Source organism: Mus pahari, chromosome 9 (assembly GCF_900095145.1).
Source record: "Mus pahari chromosome 9, PAHARI_EIJ_v1.1, whole genome shotgun sequence".
Lineage (NCBI taxonomy): Eukaryota > Metazoa > Chordata > Mammalia > Rodentia > Muridae > Mus > Mus pahari.
Genome location: NC_034598.1, coordinates 10,138,286 through 10,161,638, shown reverse-complemented (window position 1 = coordinate 10,161,638; position 23,353 = coordinate 10,138,286). Strand labels below are relative to the sequence as shown.

The 23,353-nt window shown below is 45.3% G+C and overlaps 1 protein-coding gene across 2 annotated transcripts in view; it reads right to left on the bottom strand.

Annotated features, from left to right (window-relative positions):
- Rtn4ip1 (reticulon 4 interacting protein 1) overlaps positions 1-23,353 on the bottom strand; it is a 44,527-nt gene that overhangs the window by 13,415 nt on the left and 7,759 nt on the right. For both annotated transcript variants that reach the window (XM_029542588.1, XM_029542587.1), the window contains exons 6-8: positions 15,749-15,797; positions 8,740-8,876; positions 3,013-3,196 (exon numbers count right to left, since the gene is read on the bottom strand). In XM_029542588.1, coding sequence (XP_029398448.1) covers positions 3,013-3,196; positions 8,740-8,876; positions 15,749-15,797 — 370 coding nt within the window. The remainder of the gene's footprint in view (positions 1-3,012; positions 3,197-8,739; positions 8,877-15,748; positions 15,798-23,353) is intronic.

The window sequence follows — 23,353 nt, the reverse complement described above, 5'->3', positions numbered from 1 at the left end:
TCAAAGACAGAGTATAAAATAGTTTTATATCATGGCTGGGTCTACTCATGGTAACACCAAGCCATCTAGTCTTTGTGGAGCAAAACCTCTCAAGAAAAAGGTGGACAGACTCGTACACAGTGAGGCTCACCTCTCTGCCTCTGCCCACTTACAACTGCTACTCTTTGCACTCTCGGGACACGGTCTCATCGTGCAGCCCAAGCTACATTCAGACAGTGCTGCCTTTATGCAGGAGCTGAGGGTAACATCATCAAATGGGATACACCAAGCTCTGAGACACCTCCGCGGGACCTGACTCCTCAGGTGGACGAGGACTCTCAGTACCACATCGCTCAGGCTCTGCCCTGCTACCAAGGAGGGCAGGGAGTCCATCTGATCGCAGCTGTTGTAGAGCAGGGCTCCCTACACTGTGGGTCGTGTCCACACGCAGAGTCATGAAAACTCTAACAGTTAAAGGCTGTCTCAGTGTATGTGGCTCATCACTGACATGCTAAGCTGTGCCCAGCACAGGGCCTACCCAGTAAATGACAACCACAGGAGACCGGTTCAGCTGATTCTCCTAAGGTCTGCCACTGGTCCCAGGACCACAGTGACATCATTCTGGTAACTGCTCAGGGTAATAAAAGGGAGCTAAAATGGTCACAACTGCCACATGTGAAGTCCTTCACAGTACGCTCCTCTGTAGAGACAGCCACTTGATTTGTAACAGCCCAGTTCATGCTCTGCTACAAGATGTCTGTATGGTCTTCCCAGGCCACTATGGCTGAGATGGTAAAGTCAAGCATGTCAGGGTTAGAAGTGTGACGATGAGGTGTTAACCATGCACTTCTAGAACTGTTTGACAAGTCTTTACCACTATCATCTTTCCAGTGAGAGGAGAGAGAGAGCGCTGAGCCGCTGCACTCTCAAAGGACAACTTTGGAGGTACATTTATAAAGTCTTTCTATACAACTGTGAGGTCTTACATCAGGCTAAGCTTGCCTTTTAAAGTATGGAACCCCGAGTCTTGAAACAAAGAACGGTTAAGATTCCTTTTCTGCCCACAACTACCCTATGGTTTTCCTTAAATTGCTTCTGGACACTATCTGAAAGAAGTGCGATAACTCAGCAGCCACTCTGTTCACCTCTGCACCGTGTGTGTGTGTGTGTGTGTGTGTGTGTGTGTGTGTGTGTGTGCGCGCGCACACACACACAAGGTTAACAAGTAACAAGGTGAGGCCTTAGAATTTAAGAAACCAAAGTCTTAATTTCTAAATCTAAGTGGTGCCCAAGTTAATTTTTAGCATAACTTAATGGAGGCTAGAGATGGCTCAGCACTTGCTGATCTTGCAGAGGATCTGGGTTTGGTTCCCAGTACCTACATGATGGATTACAATCGTCCTCAACTCCAGTTCCAAGTGATCTAGCATTTTCTTCTGGTCTCTAATGGCACTAGGTACACACACATCATACATACATACATACATACATGCATGCAGGAAATACATACATACAAAAGATAAAAATATGAACTTGTTTTAAAGTAGCAGTTGAAGGCTGAGCACAGTGGCTCACACCTGTGAAGCAGGAGGATCACAAGTCTCAGGTAAGCCTAGCCTCCATAATGAAACCCCATCCAAAACAGACAGACAGACAGACAGACTATCTCCAGGGCCAGGGTGTGCCTCGGGGGCACTTCTTACTCAACATGGGGGAGGCCAAGTTCAATCCCTAGCACCTCATTAAAAATATGCAGAAAAAAGGAAAGAAAACAATGGAAGGAAAGAGAAGAAGAGCTAAAAATAGTCACACAGTGAGGCTGGCTAAGTCCACACAATGAGGCTGGCTAAGTCCACACAGTGAGGCTGGCTAAGTCCACCCATGAACAAGCTTTTACCTTGAGGGCCTTCCTACTTGAGGGCCTTGAAGCTGACATACCTAGCTAGTCTAATTAAGAAAACAACATTCTGGGTGGTGGTGGCACACACCTTTAAGGCAGGCCTCTAGCCTGGTCTACAGAGTGAGTTCCAGGACAGCCAGGACTACACAGAGAAACCCTGCCTCAAAAAAAAAAAAAAAAGCAAAAAACAACATTTATCTTTATCTTCATTTTCTTTTATCGTGTATACCATTTCCCCCCTTTAATCCAATATTGTAGAATTACTCTAATTTACAACCAGAAATTATCAGCCTCTGTCCCCTCTGTGGTGACAAGAACATTCAGTAGAGAGCATTCAGTAGAGGAGTCACTTAGGCCCTACTCTCAGTCCTGTAACTGAGGCTATGTGTACTAATTTCCAAGGCCCACCACTCCCTGGGGGCATTCAGTTTGGCCATTAGAGCATCACACAGTCCTAGATGTAGTGGCCTGTCAATACAGTCAACCTGACGAATCTAAAGTCACCCAAACTCCCATCAGCAGAGATAAGCAATATTGGGACAGGGTGAGATCCATCCACCTTCATAGCTCCTGAAGTGAAACCCCGGCTTCCTTAAGGTTGTGCATCCCACAGGCCTCTGTCTGGGAACCAGTGGTAGATCCTGAGCGCAGGAGCTAGAGACTGCCTTAGGAAAAATCTACCTTTATGTACAAGGGACTGTGCATGTTTTCAGGCTGCTGAGAAGGCAAACCTTTAGAGATAGGCAGGAAGGAAGCAGAAGGTGGAGCCCATGGAATCAAGAGAGGTAATGACAGCTAATGACAAACTGCATGAATAGAGAAGCCTTTATGTCTGAGGCCTTGTGCCACACTCTTCACGTCTGTTAATGCTTACAGCAGCACAGGAAAGTGCACAGATTAGCAACCTCACCTTATGGGCAAAGACCCTGGGCTTAAAAACAGAAAGCAATGTGCTCAGGGTCACACAGCTACTACACTGAGGTCAGAATCTGAACCCTGCTTTTTGGAGTCTAGAGACCATGCCAGCAGTCCCTGTGGTAGGCTGGCTCCAAGAGAAGAGAAAGTGACCAAGCAACAAACCAATTCCCAATAGGCGCCTGCTCACTCCCACCCATCAAGCCTTGCCCTCCTACCTTCAATGCCTTTGTACCCACGGTGACTCCTGTCTGCAGCATGCCATCAGCAACGCCCAGTCGGTCCATGTTCAGGAGGAAAGGAGTCACCAGAGTCACATAGGTAGCTCCTGACCACTTCTTGAGAAAATCTAGAGCCCATGTTTCAGTAGATCCACCAACGTTATCAAGGATAAAGTCAAACCTAGAGGGAAAGGATCAAATAAACACACTGCCAGTCTCTACCCAGGTCAGAGCCTCTTTACTCCATCTGCAGTTGGCTACAGGATGTATTCAGTGGCAGTTCACAAACCATGCACACTGCATCATCCCACAGAGCAGAGGGGGTTGCCTTAGATGGAGGGGAGAAGGCCCATCTGCTCGCCTCATTTACACCATAAGCAAGTGGGTCTGAGCCGGGTGATCTGGGTCACTATGCAGAGAACCAATTTCACACAGTCCCTGAAGAGCAGACTGATAGACCCTGCTGTCATGGTGAGGACTGCAGAACTGGCTCCCATATCAGTACTGTGTTTTTCAGTATACGTAACTCCTTGAAGAGAAGTGTACTCAAAGTGTTTGCCCACAAAAATGACTTGTCAGGAATGTGTCCTCTTTATCTTCTGCAATGTTCTTTTTGTGTTTTATGTATAGCATCAGTGCACAAAAGAAAAAAAGAGACAAAAGAAAAGCCAAAAGCCTTCAGTGTACTCTGACATGCCCCCACCCCAAATTGTCATAATAGGCTTCACAGTACTGACAGATATTCAAATCTCTAAATCTAACCTAATACTGTTGTAATATTATACCATGCTCAAAAGGGTTAGAAACCCACGAAAGCTCTGAAGCACTCTCAAAGTTCTGCTTAGAACATGCGTGTGTATAAGTCAAGCTTATCAGCTGGAGAATTCCTCTTGGGCAAAGTTTTTTTCCCCCTTCCAAATTCATCTGGAGGAAGTCAAACATCAAAGCTTCTAAACTAGCTCTGGCCGGCTTCAAGGGTACCAAGTCTTTCATGGGATTAAACTACAGACAGACAAAATTAAAGGCTAAGCAAGGCAGGAGTGACCTTAGCAGAGGGTCACACCTCTCATTAGGAAAGTTTCTACTGTATTCCTAACGCACTGTATGAGGCTATTTAATCTGTGGTAACCTTAACCACTGTTGTGGAATGGCAAACTGTGAAAAGAAGTCTGGAGACAAGCTGTAGGCTCAGTTACGCCAGGAATGGTTGATGGCATGACCTTGAACTAACCAAACATCCATAAAGCGGCCACCTCTGCTTTCTCAACCACAGTATGATTAATCGGATTAGAAAGAGATGTCAAACTCTTTCTTGCTGTAAAATTTCTAAGATTCAATATCAAGAACGTTGTTCCTTGGAAGTCACAAGTTTACTCCGGACAGGTTCACAGGTCAACCTTTAGACAGAGGTTATAAGTATAAAGACCAACTTCAACTAAACTGTCTGTGCTGGTTTGAATGAGAATGGTCCCGACAGGCTCATATATTTGAATGATTTGTTCCCAGTTGGTGGAAGTGTTCGGACCGATTAGGAGGTGTGGCCTTGTAGGAGATGTACTTGGGGGTGAGCTTTGAGGTCTCAAAAGCCAATGCCATTCCCAGTTAGTGAACCTGTCTCTCTCTCTCTCTCTCTCTCTCTCACACACACACACACACACACACACACACACACACGGTTGTTGATGTAATTAAATGCTTTCTTTTATAAGATGCCTTGGTCATGTTGTCTCTTCATAACAACAGAAAAGAAATACACTATTGAATGAAGAGGAAGAGAGAGGAAAGAAACAGGAAGGAAGAGGAAGGGGAAGGAAAGAAGGAAAGAAGGAAAGAAGGAAGGAAGGAAGGAAGGAAGGAAGGAAGGAAGGAAGGAAGGAAGGAAGGAAGGAAGGAAGGAAGGAAGGAAGGGTGGGTAAAGGTCTGCATTTATATGCCAGAAAAGCCCCTACTGAAAAAGGACAACCAGGAAGGCTCATGAAGGCATGAGCACTTGCTTAGAGAAGCTGAGGGGATTGTCACGCTGATCTGAGAGGCCAGACCAAGTGTCCTTCAGCAATCTGGCAGTCAGGATCTCCTTTGGAAATGAATCACACACACAGATACAATTAAAGGTCAACAGAGGGGAACAGGTTGGCCATGGCCTTTGGGTCATGCTGCTCTTACCAACAGCAGAAAATAGGAGATCAACTACTGCTATCCAGAAGCCAATCCTTGGAGACCATGGTTCATAGTTCACCCTACAGAAGCACACACCCTGCCACTCTGATGCGTAGCTCTGAATTCTCAATCACATTAGATATGTTCTTCACACAGGAGCTTCACATGAACTTTTGCTTCAAATAAGAACAACTGTTCTTCTAGGATCCCTCAATAATTAAAGAAAGAGCTTGAGAGATAGTCTGGTTCTTAAGAGTGTTTGCTATACCATCCTGAGGACAGAGTTTGGATTCCTGCACTGTTTAACAAGATAGCATCTGGTTCATGCTAAACCCCAGTTCCAAAGGAGCTGGAAGCAGGAAGATCACTAGTGCGTGCTAACTTAAGGTCTAGCCAAGAAAACATGAATCCCAGTTTTAGGGAGAGAGCCTGCCTCAAAGGACCAGATGGAGAGTGGTAGAGGGGATATATGATACCCTCTTTTGTCCTCCACTTACACACACACACACACACACACACACAATTAATCAAATACTATATAGCAGGAGGAGACATAAGCCAAGAACAAGACCAGCTTAACTGAAGCCTCTGGACCAAGTAGTGCTTCTTTAATGCAGATTCTTTTACTACCCATTGTGACCACCTCCTCCCTAGGCAGTTTTCTCCCTTCCCCGCTTCGATGCTCCATAGAGCACTGTGCTGGATAGACACAGCTAGTGTCATCAGAGAGGAGAAAGCTTGAGTGAGAAAATGCCTACATAAGATTCGCTGTAGGCAAGCCTATAGGGCATTTTCTTAATTAGTGATTGATGGAGGAGGGCCTAGCTCACTGTTTGTTGGAGCCATCCCTGCACTGGTGGTCCTGGGTTCTGAAAGAAAGGATGCTGAGCAACTCATAAAGTGCAAGCCAGTAAGCAGCACCCTCTATGGCCTCTACATCATCTCCTGCCTCCAGGTCCCTGCCTATTTGAGTTCCTGTCCTGTAGAAAGACTATCTTATATATGGATGTGGCACCTGTCAAAAATAAATCTGATGACCCATGGCTCAGGCAGGAAATAGAAGGTGGGGCATCTGGGAGGCAGAAAGAATTCTGGGATAGTGTGAGGCATGGAAGATTCACATGGGAAGAGGTACCTGTACTGAGCACAGGTAACCAGCCACGTGACAGGATGTAGGTTAGAGTAAATCGGTTATCTTTAGTTAGGGTCTAGTCAGAGACGAGCCTAGTTATATGCCCAAGGTATCTGTAAATACATTTTGAGTCTGAGTCTGTTTCTGGGAGCACTGGGCTGGGAGGAAGAACCAGACCTAACTTCTGCACTATTGTGTCTTTCTTCAATGGTAACAGTGATATGGAAGCATAACTCAAATAAACCCTTTCCTCAAGTTGCTTTAATCATAATGTTTCATCACAGCAACAGAAAGTCTAACTAGGACAAACTGGTACCAGGGTCGTGGAGCATTGCTGTGATAGGCCTAACCTTGTTGGTTTGGTCGGGGCTTGCAGAAGGACTTTGGAACTTTGGATGAGAAAAGCCATTGGGTGTTCAGAGCTTGGTGAACTAGTCTCTGGAAGCCTGGGAGAAAAGAATGTTGAGAGCAATGCAGACTTATGGGGGCCTGGCTTGTGACGTTCTAGAGGGAAGTCTGAGAATCCCTTAAAGACTCTGTCAAGGCTATTTGCTATTCTGAACCGAGAATCTGAGGTTCTGAAGCTGAAGAATATAGGCTGTGATTAACAAGAGACCAGAACCTCGGAAGTAAAACCTTTGCTTCACTGGGACAATGGATGGTGGTAGTCAATGGAGCTAAGTTATTCGCAGTGACTAAGAGACCGCATCACTAAAGTGAAATCTTTTTAGGAAGTACTTCCTCAGAGTCAGCACACAGAGCTGTGTTTGAGGTGGCCACAGCTGTACCTCATGCTGGCAGCCAAACTTTATAATGTGTAAGAGTCACCCAGGTGGTACTGGTTTTGAAGGCATGAGGGATCATGAGAAGCAACTGAGGCTTGGCACCATGAAGAGAGCTCAGGAAAGGCTATTGGTGAATGTGCAACCCAGTTGCAGCAGAGCCCCCAGCAGTTTGGCGATGCTGGTACCATGGCATGAACACCAAGAACAGCAGCAGCAGTGAAGTGGATCCTGCCCCTGCTTAGAAGAGGCAAGCTTGTGTGTGCTTCGGAGGGTGGAGCCAAAGAAGTGACCCAAGACCCTTGAAGGACCCCAGACGACTTTAACTTGGGTGGGAAGGAAAGGGGGCGGGTTGGAATTTTATGAACTTTAGATTTTAAGAGACGAGGTATTTTTAAAGAGACAACTTTCAAAGTGTTTGAATTTGTAAGGCTGAGACTTTTCAATAGTTTGTAAAACGTTTTATATTGTGATATCTTTATTAACGTGATCTTGGGGACAAACGAGAAAGGAAAGGCTTGACAGTGATGTTTGTGTATGAAGCTGACAAGGAGTTAGTTGTGTTGGCTAGTCTTATGTTGACTTCACACAAGCTAGAATAATCAGAGAAGAGGGAAGCTCAACTGAGAAAATCCCTACATATGACTGGGCTGTAGGCGGGCCTGGAGGGCATTTTCTTAATTAGTGACTGCCCATAAGCACACCCCTCCATAGCCTCTGCCTCCAGGTTCCTGTCCGGTTGGAGTTCCCATCCTGACTTAACTTCAATGAAGAACAGTGATGTAGTGTAAGCCAAGTAAATCCTTTTGTTCCCAAGCTGCTTTGGTCATGGTGTTTCTTCACAGTGACCCTGACTAAGGCAAGCACTAGCCACTAAAACCCCTCCAAATGGAGTGTACGCTCTGTGAAGGAGGAGGAATGTCTGGCTCACCAGTGTCCAGTGTCTACAACAGTGCCTGGCAACAGCTGAAGCTCCATAAGGACTGAACACACAAGGCGTTAGCTGGCTGCCTGGGAGCACTGCAGAGAGGAGCACCTTGTTTTGTTTCTAACCTTCAAAATTATACTTCTAGTCAGTATGGCTTCTGAAAATGGACTTTAGAAAAGAAAGAAGAAACTCTGAAATTGTAGCCAAATACTTGTGAGCTGTACCTTCAGACAGACCACAGTCAAGAGCAACAGGGCTTGAGAGATTTTCCAGGTCCACCCTATCTGGTACCTTAGGCCAAACCACAGGCTGGCTTCCTGGCATTCAGCATGCAGCACACTGCTCCTGCCAGCACTTCTTCTTACACTGTTTCTTTCCTATGTCCTTACTGAGCCGAAACACGGAGACTGTGTTTGGTAGTAATCATGTGGTTTATGTCCTCCTCTCTGTTCTTCCAGTAAGGATGCTACAGAGGGACCACACTTCCCATTACTGCCTTCAGACTTCTGATAAGCCAGCAACAAAAGTTGGTTTACCATCCATCAGAGCACAGATAAAGTAACTTCCAGAGTACATGCTACCTGGGATGAACCCAAAGGACAGGGACGTTTTGACTCCTCTAGGAGACTGCAACGTGACCAGAAGCCACCAACCACCCTCAGACCTGCACCCTCAACTGTACTACTGTGCCTCCTTCCCCACAGGAACATTGCTCTATTACTTACAGTTTTAGAGATCTCAGTTGCTCTTCCACACTTCCCAATGTGTAATCAATGACTTCATCTGCTCCAAGCTTCCTCACAAGTTCACTGGCATCTTTCGAGCAAACGGCCGTCACATGCGCACCCCATGCTTTCATTACCTGCCAAGGAGAGGGGGAGAAGAGGGGAAAGAGAAAACACTGCATTCTTAAAAAGAAAGCATTGGACGCAGGTGCACACTTCTCAGTGCTCTCAGTTCTCTAGAGAACTTTTAAGTCCCCCTCTTAACAAGAAGTGCAGGACGCTCCCTGCAGATACAGTACAAATGTTTTGTCAAGAAAATCCCACTAGATCTCATCTTCCACAGGCAAGACAACCTCGCTGTCTTGCAGTTTATGCAGTGCCCCACCAAAATCAGAAAAAACAGGAGCGTTATAAGCTTCAACCTTAGCACCTTCAATGACAAAGGGCAAGCGGCAGAGAAAGGAGAAAGCAAACAGTGTCACACAGCCTGAGGAAGTGACTATCTGACAAGCATAAAACTGCAGCTCCTCTTCATTTGCATGACCAGAGTGTGTGGAGTCAGACAGCGCATTTGGGTTGGGATGACAACCAGATTGGCAAAGTGCCTGTGAGACAAGCAGGAGGACCTGAGTTCAGATCCCAGCTCCCATGTAAAAGGTCGGGCACGGAAGCGTATGTCCGCAGACGCAGTGCTGGGGAGGCAGAGACAGAAATCGCCCTGGAGCTTCTCAGCCAGCTAGTCTAGCAAAATCAATGAGCTCCAGGTTCAAGTACTAGACCCTGCCTCAAAGTACAAATGGTGAGTGACAGAAGAAACACAGTGTCATCTCCGGCCTCATGCACATCCACAAACACAGCCATCAGCTATCAGACACTAGATAATTAAGAAAATACAGACATTTTAGCCTTAGAACATGAATTGGGCCCTCTCCCTTGGAGTAAGAAGGTCTAGGTAAATGGTCTGTCCGTTTTAAAATGCAGATAGCACATTTAAAGATAGACTTAAATAAAAGAATACATAATTCTAATGTTATTCAGCTTGAAATATCTGAAATTGCCCTCCAAACCTGATATACTTTTTTTCTCTAATATCAGCTTCACAGAGCTAACCTTGCTAGCTCTGTGATTTATTTTCAGTCCACTAGCAGGCAAGATACTTGAAATTTATCAAGAAATTTTGATATTAATAGTTATGGATCAAAGTAAGTATGGTGACATACACATGCCATCCCAATACTTTGGGGCATAGTGCCAAAGGATCAGAAATCCAAGGTCATCCTTAACTATACAGAGTGTTCAGGGTCAGCCTACGATGCATGAGATCCTGTCTCAAGTCAACAACAACAAAAATATCTCCCTAGGATTCATAGAAACTTAAAATCTGAGGAAACTGAACCACTGAGGAACTGTAACACAATTTTTATGTTTGTGGGTTGCAGACAGGGCCTCTTGAGTAAAGGGATCTGCTGCTTTCCACAGCAAGTCCTGAGTCAAATGTGAGGTGTGAATCTAGTAAAGCTCACTGAGGCCACCCTTTCCCCAAAACCTATGCAAGCCATGGCTGAGGAAAGGGGATGTGCTAAGACCTGATAGTATAACTTCTTCTTTAAGGATTTATTTATATTTGTTTTATGCATATGAATGTTTGCCATGCGTGTATCACATCCATGCCGGGTGCCCACACAGGCCAGAAGGGGCACTGGACCCTGAGACTGGAGTTACAGACAACTGTGAGCTGCCATGAGGGTTCAGGGAAACAACCCCCAGTCTATGAAGAGCAGCCAGCGCTCCAAATGGCTGAGCCAGCCCTCCAGCCCCCTGTTCTCTTTAAACAGCATTAAGTCCTCAGGAAGACTCGATATATCACATGATACAACAGTTTAGCCCTTTGTCCCTTAACATCTAGCTTTTTCTAATTCACTGCACTAGCTAGTTATCGTTACTACTAAGAAGTTTAGTGAGGAAGTTTTCATGTGAAATGAAGTTTGAATACAGAAAGTTCTTAGAAGGCAGATACAACTGGGATAAAGAAACAGAACATGGGGAGCCAAAGGTTTTTCTTGTATCCTGTCTCAGCACACACCCCTCTCCCAAAAATCTCCTTTTTGAGTCACCTTTATCCTGATTTTTTTTACAGTAATCAATTCCTAGTATTTAAAAAATGTCATCCAAATATGCATTCCTGAGGCATAATTTGGTTGTGCTCATTTTTTAAATGTGTGTGTGTGGGGGGAGCCTCTTCTAAATGACACGGTACCGTACTGTTCTATCCCTTTGTTCTCTTCTCGTTTATCTGTGGGAGAATCTAGGCCATCTGACCTGCAGCGTTGCCCTATAGTTTGGAGTTTCCGATTGCAGGGGGCAGTTCTCATGGCGCTGTGGCCTCTGCATTCTGAAGACTGGACAAGACTGGGTTTCAGTCTCTACAGAAAACCCTGCGTGGTACCTGGCAAAGCTGGAGACTTCAGCAAGCTGCCAGAGCTCAGGACTTAGCCTGTCCACCAGGGCTGACAAGCAGTGATGCTCAGATGTCACCCCTTTCCATGTAATGGCTGTAGTTAATAAAGAAAGCCTCCCTTCAAACATGATACGGTTTACTCAGTCATACAAAAGTCATATAAAAGTGGCACTGGTGGGATGGCAGCATATTTAATTATTTCCCTTTATCAATTTATAATTTGTTCCTCATAATGTTCCAAAATTAACCACTTTTCCAAAAAAAAAAAAATCAACATAAAGTCATGAATTTAAATATCTTTCTATGAACTCAAGCTACCATAATTATCTTTTCAGAAACTGAAACTGTCACATCTTTGGCAGTCTTTAAGATGGCTCCCAAATCTGACACTGATCGGATGATGGTTTTGAGTGTCCCCAGTGTCACTCGCTTGCACACTGTGCACCCTCTCTAACCTCCCATTTCTCTAAGAGGCTCTGCATTCTTCCACGGAGAAGTGACACCACAGGAGAAGTTTCATGAATCCCTATGCGCAGACACTGGCGTTCTCACTGATAATCACAATCACATGGGAGCCGGGCTGAGGACCAACTGCAACAGGGGTGGAGCTCCGCATGCTCCAGGCTGAGTCCAAGCCCTAGAACCCTGCTCCAGGATATCTACTGGTTAGAATACAGCTCATGCCCGTCATGTTTGCTTTGTGGTAATTGTTGGACTATATACATTTATATCACTTGGACTTTTTTTGAGTTATATTTCACAGCAAAAAACTTTAAAAGATTTTCTAAATCTATGTGCATGTGTCTGTGACTGTAGGCCATGTGTGAGGTGCCCAAGGAAGCCAGTTACTTCTTGTGTTCTTACTCATAACCACAATGAAAATAAGTGACTATCACTTAAAACTAAAACCAGAGGCACCAGGGGTGTGGCACAGTGGTACAGAGAACCATGAAGTAAAACCTCCAAAATGACCAGTTTAACTTTACCTTTAATGGGTATGTAGTGGCAGCAGAAGCTGCCTACCACAGCTTGGTTCTCTACTCCCAGCATCTGTTACTTGTTATTATTTCATTTAATTACAACCACCCTAGTAGGTATGCCAAGGGGGTCCCTTCAGGAGTCACACTGGGAAGCAGACCATGAGAAGAGGTAAGAATGAACCTGGTACAGACTGACTTTGTCAACCTGGATCAAGCTTCAGGAGTCTAACACCAGGCAGTTTATTCCCAGTGTTTTTAAGCCCTGTATAATTTGGGAACAAGTATCCTGTTGCAACGCAATTCATGGTACACAAGGAAGTATAATTACATTGAACGCAACTCAAGCTAGTGCCATTTCTTCCAAGAAGATGAGTTCTAGAGATGGACCTAAGAGTCTGGCCTGATCTGGTCTACAGACAGCCAAGATAACATTTAGGCTACCAGCCACCTCTAGTCCAGGTTGTGAGGGCTTGGGATAGCCTCTGGCTATACAGATAATGTAAGGATCACTTAGACTATTAGGTATCTCCGGCTGTGGGAGCTGGGGGACCGCCTGGCTGTAAAGGTCATTTAGATTACCAGCCGCCTCTGGTCCTGGCTCTTGGAGCTTGATATGGCCTGGCCCAACAGATCACCAGGCCGTTAACCACCTCCAGTTCTGCTTTCTGGGTGGAAAAACAGGTTTTTCATCTTTCCCATTAGAAAGACAATCCTTTGTGCTTAACATTGCTGGTTTCCCTGGAGATCTGTGGGCTCCAGGATCTTCCTGCTCTGCCCAGCAGCCTCATTGTAATTTTGAATGATGTTCCCCAACAGAAGACTGTTCAGCGGCTTCCCATGAATTTTCAGGTCGTTTCCACGCACTCTTTTAACAAGTCTACTCTGAGTTTTCCCCACGTTTTTTATTGCTGTATATTAACTGTACACATAATGTGCTTCACTGAGCTTCGTTTCCTTAACACAGGATCTCACTTAGGTAGATCCTGTTACAAGCATTTACCACCATGTTTGGCATCATTTCTGGTTTAAAAGTGGTAATGTCTTTTTGTTGTTCAAGTGTGGGTCCTTTATGTAGTATTAAACCCTTTTCAGATTAATAACTTGTAACTACTCTCCACGGTGTGATGGTTAATACTGATTGCTGCCAGGCGTGGTGGCGCACGCCTTTAATCCCAGCACTTGGGAGGCAGAGGCTGGCGGATTTCTGAGTTCGAGACCAGCCTGATCTACAAAGTGAGTTCCAGGACAGCCAGGGCTACACAGAGAAACCCTGTCTCGAAAAACCTAAAAAAAAAAAAAAATACTGATTGCTAACTTGTCAGGATCGAAAATTCCCTGGTGACAAGCCCCTAAGCACACCTGTGAGGGATTATCTACACCAGGTAACTGAGGTGAGCAGCCCCACTTCCTGCCTGAGGTACCAGACTGCACAGGAAGGAGAGCTGGCTGAGCACCAGAGTCCATGGCCCTCTGCTTCCTGGCTGCAGGTGTAAGATCAGCTGCCCCAAGTCTCTGCTATTGTGACTCCCCTGACGGCATCCTGGGACTGTGAGCCAGAGCGCGTCCTTTCTTCATCTCTTCTGTCACAGGCACAGGGACAGTACCTAAGACATGTGGGCTGCTTCTCTTTTTATCCCTTGATAGTGCCCTTTGATGTATCAAGATTTTTAACTTGGTAAAGTTCAATTTATGTTTTTAGTGTCACATCTAAGAATGTGCTGCCAAATCTAAGGTGATGAATATTTATAGCTGGTTTTTCTAAGAGTTTTATGGCTGGTGCTCTTATGTTTAATCTTTGATTCACCTTGAAATATTTCGGGGTATCATGTGGGCCCAATTTGTTTCCTTCATATGTGGACATCAAGTTGTCTTCTCACTTGTTAGAAGGACACTTTCTCTCACTTAATGATTTTGCCATTCCTTGTTAAAAATCAGATGACAGGGCTGGAGTCACAGCTCGTAAGTTAAGAGCACTGGCTGCTCTCCCACAGAATCCTGCATCAGTTACCAGCTCATAATCACTATCACTCTAACTTCAGGGTCTAACACCCTCTTCTGGCCTCTCAGACACCTGTACACACATGGCATACTCTCACACAGACACTCTAAACAGCAAAACTGAGTATATATGTATAGAACTGTCTCTGGATAGTTAATTCTCTTCCATTATATGCTCTTGCTAGCTGGCTCGCTCTCTCACTTCCTCTCCCTCTCTTTCCCTGCCTCCCTCTACACAGGCACAGACACGCACACAGACACACACACACACACACAGACACAGACAGACATACACACACACACACACACACACACACACACACACACAAAGAAAGGGAGGGAAGGAGTAAGGGAGGGAGGGAGGGAGGGAGGGAGGGAGGCAGGAAGGGAGAGAGGAGGAGGGGAGAGATCATCTTATGCCACTATCCCACTATTTTGATTACTCTAGCTTAATAGTAAGATTAAGATTTGGAAATTTGGAACTAATTTTATTCCTTTTCAAAAATTTAGCTTGCAATTATATGTTCATTTCAGAATAAACTTGCCTCATGTGGAAAAAAGGTAGCTGACCTTTTTATTGGCTTTACATTGAATACATAGATCATTTTGAATGCATACTAGCTTTTTAACTGATCTTCTGGCTACTGCATTTCCCTATGTAGAATCAGCTTATTAATTTCTACAAAAAGCCTGTAATATTGTTGACAAGAAGCAGCACAGCTTTTGGTATACGCTGCTTACTGCAACTTCTACAGGCACCATGGTCTTCTTCCCAAAGGGCTTGCTGCACACATTCAACTGTTTGAGCTTCTTTAACTGTTTTAAATTTTCCATGTTAAACTACTGGAGAGGCTAGTGTTCCCTTTAATTATTAGGTACGCTCACTCGAATCACTCACACCAGAAGGCATTTCCTGGATGCCCTAGCTCTGTTACTGGGTTAAAATGACCAGACCCAATCTGGGGAGTACAGTATCGGAGCTCACAGACTACAGTCCACTAGAGAGGAAGTCGGGGCAGGAACTGAAGCAGAGGCCATGGAGGAATGCTGCTCACTGGCTGGTTTCCATGGCCTGTTCAGCCTGCTTTCTTTTTTTTCTTTTTTTTTTTAATGATTTATTTATTTATTATATGTAAGTACACTGTAGCTGTCTTCAGACACTCCAGAAGAGGGAGTCAGATCTTGTTACAGATGGTTGTGAGCCACCATGTGGTTGCTGGGATTTGAATTCTGGACCTTCAGAAGAGCAGTCAGGTGCTCTTACCAACTGAGCCATCTCACCAGCCCCGTTCAGCCTGCTTTCTCATACACTCAGGAGCACCTGTCCTGGGCTGGCACCATCCACAGTGGGCTGACCCCTCCCACACGGAACATTAGTCATGAAAATGCCCACAAACATGCTCATGAGCCCGCCTGACAAACATTCCCTCTTCCCAGGTAACTATAGTTGGTGTTAACAAAACTAACTAGTACACTAGACTCAGCTTTTGAGGAAAGTAATTTATAACATATGAATTTATAGATTCATATAAACAAACGTCTTCCTAATCACAAGAGTAAGAAATCCTTTTACCTGTATCGCAAAAGTACCAACTCCACCTGACGCACCCAAGATTAACGCACTGCAACAGAAGAGAAAGCACAGTGGTGAGGCACTGGGCAGGCACACCTGATGGACAGGACTTCAAAAGATGAAACTTCCTCAGTGACAAACAATCCCCAAAGCAAACAAAGCCACCCTCCTTCCCAAGGCTGAGTCACAGATTTCACCGAGAAGCTGCAGATGGTTGAAATGAAATCTTTAACACACTCTTAACTGAGGACACGAAACCCTCACAGACCAACAATTTACTTCCTCGGGTGGCTTAGATGGTGCTTTGTAACCTCCGCTTCACAATCAATCACTCTAGGCTAAAGTTAGCGCACATCTCTGTAAGGAGGAAACTTCTTAATGCTGCTCTCTCAGAAGTCGCATTCCTGACCGCATTCCTGCCGAGGAAGAAGCGCACCTTGTGTCCAGGCATGTCTTGCTAAGCTCATCAACTGTCACAGACAGACTCATCCTCCGTAGGATTTCCTGTGGAAGCCGATGACTGTGCTGTCAGCACAAGCATCCTGGGCTCCAGGCTCTTACCACAGCTACACAGTGGCCTCCTGCCACTTGACACCTGGGCTGGGGGAGAGACGACTTAGCCTGGAGTCCATAGAGAGGGGCAGAGGTAAGAAGGGAGGGAGAGAGCCTGATCCTCTACATTTGTGACTCTCTGAAAATGTAATGCAAGGCTAGGTTTGCATAGGCAAAGAGAAGGATACAGAGCCACCATCCATTTCCTAAAGAAGTCTGAGGTCTGAAAGAGAATTAGTCAGAACTCATAGCATCAGGCAGGCAAGATGGCTCAGTGGGTAAAAGTGCCTGACAGGGAAGTCTGACCACCTGAGATCTGCCATTGGCACCCACAGTGGTAGGGGGTGGAGGGCAGAACAAACTCCTGAAAGGTGTTGTCTGCATCCATACGTGTGCTATGGAACATGCATGTATACACACATGGGAGGTGGGGGAACCTGGACTGCATGGTGTCAAACATCTACAACATTGTACCCAGTAGAGGTGGAAGGACATTGCATAATGGTTGTCTGGTATCTGGTACAATATTAACTATTACGGAGGCTATTTCATGAAAGTTCCTTGCGCGCCCACAGAAAACACTCCTGAGATAAGTGGAGGGAGCGCCTGCCTTCTATCTTCCACTATCATTACATAACTACTAGCTATAGGCCCTCTATCTTCACTGTGAGACGGTAGAGAATTTTGCCACCGACCGCTAAGCAATGGACTGAGCCTTAGAACACACACCCCGCCTGTAATCTTAGCTACTTCATCTTTCCTGTCCCTCACTCAAATCAGAGGCTGATTATTATCATCTGTTGTGTGTTAAGAGTTATGACTATAATTTCCAAGTCAGCTGTTGCCTTTGAAATATCATTAAATATAATTTTAAAAAGTCTCTTTGAAAATCCCATTACTCCTAGAAGTGGTTTTCATCTCGAAACTATCACTAGTGAAGAGCAGGTGACTCTGAAGGCGCTCCATCTCCTCCGAACTCCAACCCATGCAAACATAGCGTTAGTATTCCCACGTGAGGAAAGACACGGGAAGTGTCATACAGCTGAGTGGTGGTACACACCTGGAATCCCAGCACTTAGGAGGCTGAGGAGGCAGGAGGATTGTAAGCTCAAGATCAGCCTGGGCAATTCAGTGAGACTCTGTCTCAAACCAAATCATGTAAACAACAAAACAACTATCATACAGACATTTAACAATTAATTTACCCATAAAATACTTGAGTTTGACTTTTTGATTATTACCTAAATTAGTCAAATTCTCCTTCAAGTAACATCACACTTTTCTTTTCATCTACATTAGGACAGAGAAAAGACAGGCATTTTACCACGTTTTCAGTTGTCTAACCCCGGCGATTTTTGAGTCCTAAGGCTATCTGCTTAAGGAAGTGCCTCTCTGGTGGCTTGAGAGCGTCGTCCTGTGGGAGCTACAGACCAGCGGCCACTCCTGTCAGAAGCACCCCAGCACTGGCAGGACTGGCCTGGAGGGTTGTCTGCTTTGTACAAGGGCTGGGGATAAAGGAGGACACCCTTAGCAGACAGGATTGAAAGGACAGCAGATATCATGGCTGCCTGGGTTCCAACTGGCAGACGCGTCTCTGACCTCCTTCCTGTCAGTGTGTGTCTCCCCTGAATCTGAAGCAGCCTCACTTCCTAAATAAAACAGCAAAATTATCTCACAAAAGAGTGCCGATCTGCAACCAGTGTCAGTTCCCAACGCTGCCACCTGAGGGCGCCCACAAAGTGCAAACGAGCCGAGAAGCAGGCTCAAGAAGATGGAGGTGCACCACGGAAGTGTTGAGACACTGAGGGAGGACTTTTTTCTTGCTGCACAAACTTAAGTTTTGTGTAGGGTCAGGCAGGGCCTATTCTTTTTCCAAATAAAGCCAATCTCCAAAGGGACAGCAGGCAAAATAAAGTCTAAAGCCAGCAATAAGCTGATGTTCTGTGGCTAAGCTAACTGTATTCTAAAGTACCTCCCAGACCTAAGGGAAGAGCCTGTGGCGCCCACCCTCACTCTGTCCTCCAGTCTGTCCAGCAGTATTTTCTTACCTTCCTTGCTGTATGACCACACTCCACTTGCAAACCCAACCAAAGTTTAAAAAAAGTGTGAAAAAAGTGTGCAGCTTGCTGTTTTATATTAATGGTTCGCAGCCTTCGAGACAGTTCATGTTGTGGAGACTCCCCATCATAAAACTGTTTTCATTGCTATTTCATGACTGTAATTTTGCCACTGTTATAAATCATCATGTAAATATTTTGAAGACAGATGTTTGCCAAAGGGGTTACAACCCACAGGCTGAGAACCACTGGCTTCTATAGGAAAAAGCCCATGAACATTGTAATTCAAGATTGCCCAGGTCTTAAACACATGGCCCCTCACTTCATAGACCACAGCTTACTCTGAAAATTCTGAAGCTTGAACTAATGGCAGACCTAGAAAGCACTGGAAAATAGGAATAATGATTACAATGCTATGCATTCTTCTTTGTTGTTGAGACAGAGTATTAGGTAGCCCCCGCTGGCCTCAGACTTGCTATAGAGCTGGGGGTGGTCTTGAACACCTGGCCCTCCTATCTCAACCTCCAGAGTGGTTGGTTACAGGTATGTGCTATCATACTTGCTTTCTTAAACTCTAAATCCTAACTTGCTCTGTCTTTTCTGCCCAATGTCTGAAGTCTCTCTGAATAAGCCAATAATGTGCTGACTTAAGTGGTTTCTTTGGAGAGATGGCTCAGCAGTCAAGACCACTTGCTGCTCTTCCAGAGGACCTGAGTTCAGTTCCCAGCACCCCTGTCAGGTGGCTTTCAATTGCCACAACTCTACTTCAAGATTAGGCTTCTGGCTCTCACACATGTGGCATACATTCGCAGGCACAAAAACACGCGTGCACACGCTTACACACACACACAACCACAGGGGAACCAGAAGGAGGAACTTACTCTCAAGTTTCTGTTCTGTCTTGGCCTGAAGAAACCTGGGCTGCAAATGTCCAGATTCGGCACTGACTCATGTCACGCTTTCTAGCCCAGGTGTAATAGGCCTCCCTGATTCCCCATGAGATTAAAATACTCCTATTAGATCCTAATAAAAAAGATGAAGTCTGGCTACGTTTTCTACAGGTAAAAACAATGACCTTTGGGAAATAAGAATGGTGCTGATGATGACCCACATTTGAGTTTCACGAGCTCCTTTTCAAGGTGGGAGAGTGGAGAGACAGGTGAAGCTGCAGCCAACCTACCCTAGCACATCACACTGCTTACTCATCACGCTAAGTTCCCTACTAACTACCTACCTACCTAACTAATGTGGATGAGAAACTTGGACTGAGTGAGATAATACAGTTACAAACAAAGCAACTGAATGGGGACTAAGAGAGCCTGGGCTGGTTTCCTTCCCTTCTGAATCTCTGTAACTCATAGTGACATTTCCCAGTTTACAGAACAGTTCATGTATGAGTTAGGCATGTGAAATATAAACACACTTTCCCATGAACACAAAGCTATTTATATACTCTGGCAAATGCCCAGGGTAACTGCTTCCCCCATAATGGATCAAGAACTTGAGACACCGACTAACAAGGGTTCTATTATCTAAGATTACTCAGAATTTCGACTGGACCTAGAGATGGACCTTCCATGGGAACAGGCGCGGATCACCAGTTCCTCGGGTCACACACAGAGGCAGGCTCAAGGGAGGAATACTGAGGGTATCCAAGATGAGAAATGGAATGTTCACAGCAGAATGAACTGTTAGGATCACTGTCAGGGGGAGCCTTTCACTCACACAGGAGCCCTGGCAGTAGATCTGCACACACAGAGCCTTTGTACAACTTAACAAAACTAAGATATGACAACCACAAGCGGCTAAGATGGAGATCCCTTCCCCTCCTCTTCTGGCTCCTTCACCCTCCCTCTTCCAGCGATACTAGATTTGGCTGATAAGTTGACTCAGAGACACAGTGGTTTCTTCCTATTTGTGGTTTTACATTCTGTGATTCTAATTATCCACCCTCAATTGTGGCCCCAAAACAAAAGATTCAAAATTATTGAAATAAATAATGTCTGAGTTTTAAACAACTTTAACAAGAGTACAACAATAAAATGACTGTTTATCTGTAGATTCAGAATCCACTGCGGAAGTCATCTCTCCTGGATAAGAGGAATGCTGCCATTTGCTTTGGATTTAGTGGGAAATACTGTCTATGACCCCAAGTCATTTCTGCATAGAATTAAAAGTTCTTGCTAGCTAGCTACTGCGGTTCAATAATGCCTCCCACACCAGGGGTAATAGTGCAGCTTGCAATCCCAACATTCGGGAGCCTGAGGAGAAGAGCAAATGTTCAAAGTCAGCCTAGGGTACACAAAAAGAACCTACTTCAGACTGGCAAGATGGCTCAGCAGGTGGAGGACCTGAGCTCGATCCCTGGAACCTGAAGGGAAAACTCAATTTCAACAAACGTTGTCCTCTGCCCTCTGCACATGTGTGTATGATGGACACCAGCACATCACCGCACACAAATGAGGGCCCAGCTGGTGAAGATGCTTGCTACTAAGATGGGAGCCCTGAGTGTGGTCCCCAGGGTGCACATGCGGAAGGAGAGAACTGACTTCTGCGAGTTGTCCTAGGACCTCCGGGGCTTGCTATGACACCTGTTTACCCACAGGCACACATATACATAGGTAAATACACCTTTAAAAAATGTCAGTGCAGAGGAAGAGTTCAAGGGGAGGCTTATTTTCCACAAGTTATGTTTAAGGTACAAAGGGGAGAGCTGGCTGGGGCTCAGTAGAGAAGCTACAGTTAAATACAGACCTGGGCATTACCAAGACTTAGAGAGAAGTCGGGGGGCATAGATGAGCTGAGCCTAGGAGACAGAGAAACAGCTTGGAAGCCCTGAAGACAACAGCAGAATTAAACAAAAGAAGTGAGGGAGGATGCTCTGTAAGAGATAAGAAAGTCCAGCAGCACTCTGGAGGCGAGGCAGGAGGATCACTGGATTGAGCACTTGATCTCACGCAGAAGCTTCAGGTGAATGGTGAGCTCAGAGAGGGCCATAAAGCACTGAAGAGTGACAGTTTCGAACCCTCAGAGACAACAAGCCCAGGCACTTGCAGCGCTAATTTGTAAGGAGGGTTCAACAACTATTTTACTGAGCAAGTCCAGCTCCCCGGGAACAGAAGCCAGGAGTAGCGCACACTTGCTTGCTGAGCACTGACTGGCCAGGCCCAGGCCTCCAACCAGGCTCTCTTCCTGTCCGTAGCCACACAGTTCCAAAGCAAGAGAGTTTCTGGGCTTGCTTTCTTCTGGCTCTCCCCAGTAGCCAGGCAAGCAGGTCAGGGTCAGATGCATATGAAAACCCAAAGCTCACAGGAGCAGCCAAGGCAGAATGGAAAGAAGCAAGGGGGACAACTGAAGGACAGGCACCTAAGGCACAAGGAAGGAAGCTGGGGGATCGCCAGGTGGACATTCTAATTTCAAAGCAAGCACACTGTGTATTAGGGGCGGGGAGGAAATGTGGCTCACTTTCAGCCTGTCTAATTCTGTAAACAGAATGAGGCACCTAATTTACATTACCTGACAAAATTCCTAATCTCAGAATGAAGAACCAACCCAAAACTCCAAAACCTGCAAAGTATTCCAATCAGTGAAATGAGTTTCAAGCGGGCACAATTCAAAAGTGAAATGCATTTGTGGAGCAGGCATACTTCAATGTCTGACACCTTTACTGCCTCTGCCACACACAGTGAATACAATTTTCCCAGCAAGAGATGGATTTCGGGCAGAGCATGACACTCAGGTGTGCCCACAGCCCTGCCAATCAATAAAACCGTTAAACTGCATCATATTTAAAAAATGAGGTGTAACAAATTTACAGCTTGGAGGCTGAGGGGGAGAGCATATGTATGGCTCAAGGTTTCCATCATATACATGCACAGACACAGACACAGACACAGACACACACACACACACACACTTGCATGTTCATAGTATTTTAAGGTACTCCTATTTCTTGTGATTGTCACAACTATGTAACTGAGAGGTAGGCTATTACTGTAACTCACATGTAATGATTTCGTCAAGCTGATATTTTGGGGGCCATCAAGTGCCAACTGCCACAGTTCCAATGTTTGTAATGTGTCCCGCCAGAACACTGCTCTCTTAACTCCAGGTAAAGAGGCAGAAGGTATTTCAGGTCATGTGGGCGGAACCCTCATGAACGGTCCTTCTGAAGGACTTCACAACAGATCTTGGCCTTTCCAGCACGTGGAGACTTCTGTACACCACCAGAAGTTCATCCCCTTCAAACATCAAATCAAGACTGATAGTACTTTGATCTTGGCCTTTGTAGACTTCAGCAATGTGAGGAATACATTTCTGTTGTTTATAAACTACCTCTTTGTAGTATTTTGTACTAGAAGGGGAAGGGAGTGAGACACCAGGCCCTCTATGCACATGAACAGAAGTCCCTGATGTGAATTACTGAGGCTCCTCAAGGAACTGCACTCCAGTTTAGTTTTCACCTGGGCTACATCAATTAACAGACCCAATCTAATATCCTTTATTTAATGGCCTTGGGCCTGGCACGATGAATCACTGGGTTAAGGCATTTGCTACCAAGTCTGAAAAACCAAGTTTGTTGGCAGAACCTATATGTGTGTGGCAAGAACCAACTTCCAAACATTGTCCTCTGAACTCCATATACACACTGTGGTATATGCTCATACTCTCACACACAAAGTAAATTAAATAAAATAAAATTTAAATTATTTAAATTTTAGAATATGTAATGACCTTAAAAGACATAAACTTATCCCACTTCTCACAGCTCTTCTCACAACTTCGGATCTTATGTTCAGACATTCAGAGGAAACAGCAAAGAGACCACAAACAGCATATGGCCACTTGGTGAGTGTACTGGGTAGTTTTGTGTCACCTTGACACAAGCTGGAGTTATTACTGAGAAAGGAGCTTCAGTTGGGGAAATGCCTCCATGAGATCCAGCTGTAAGGCATTTTCTCAATTAGTGATCAAGGGGGGAGGTCCCCTTGTGGGT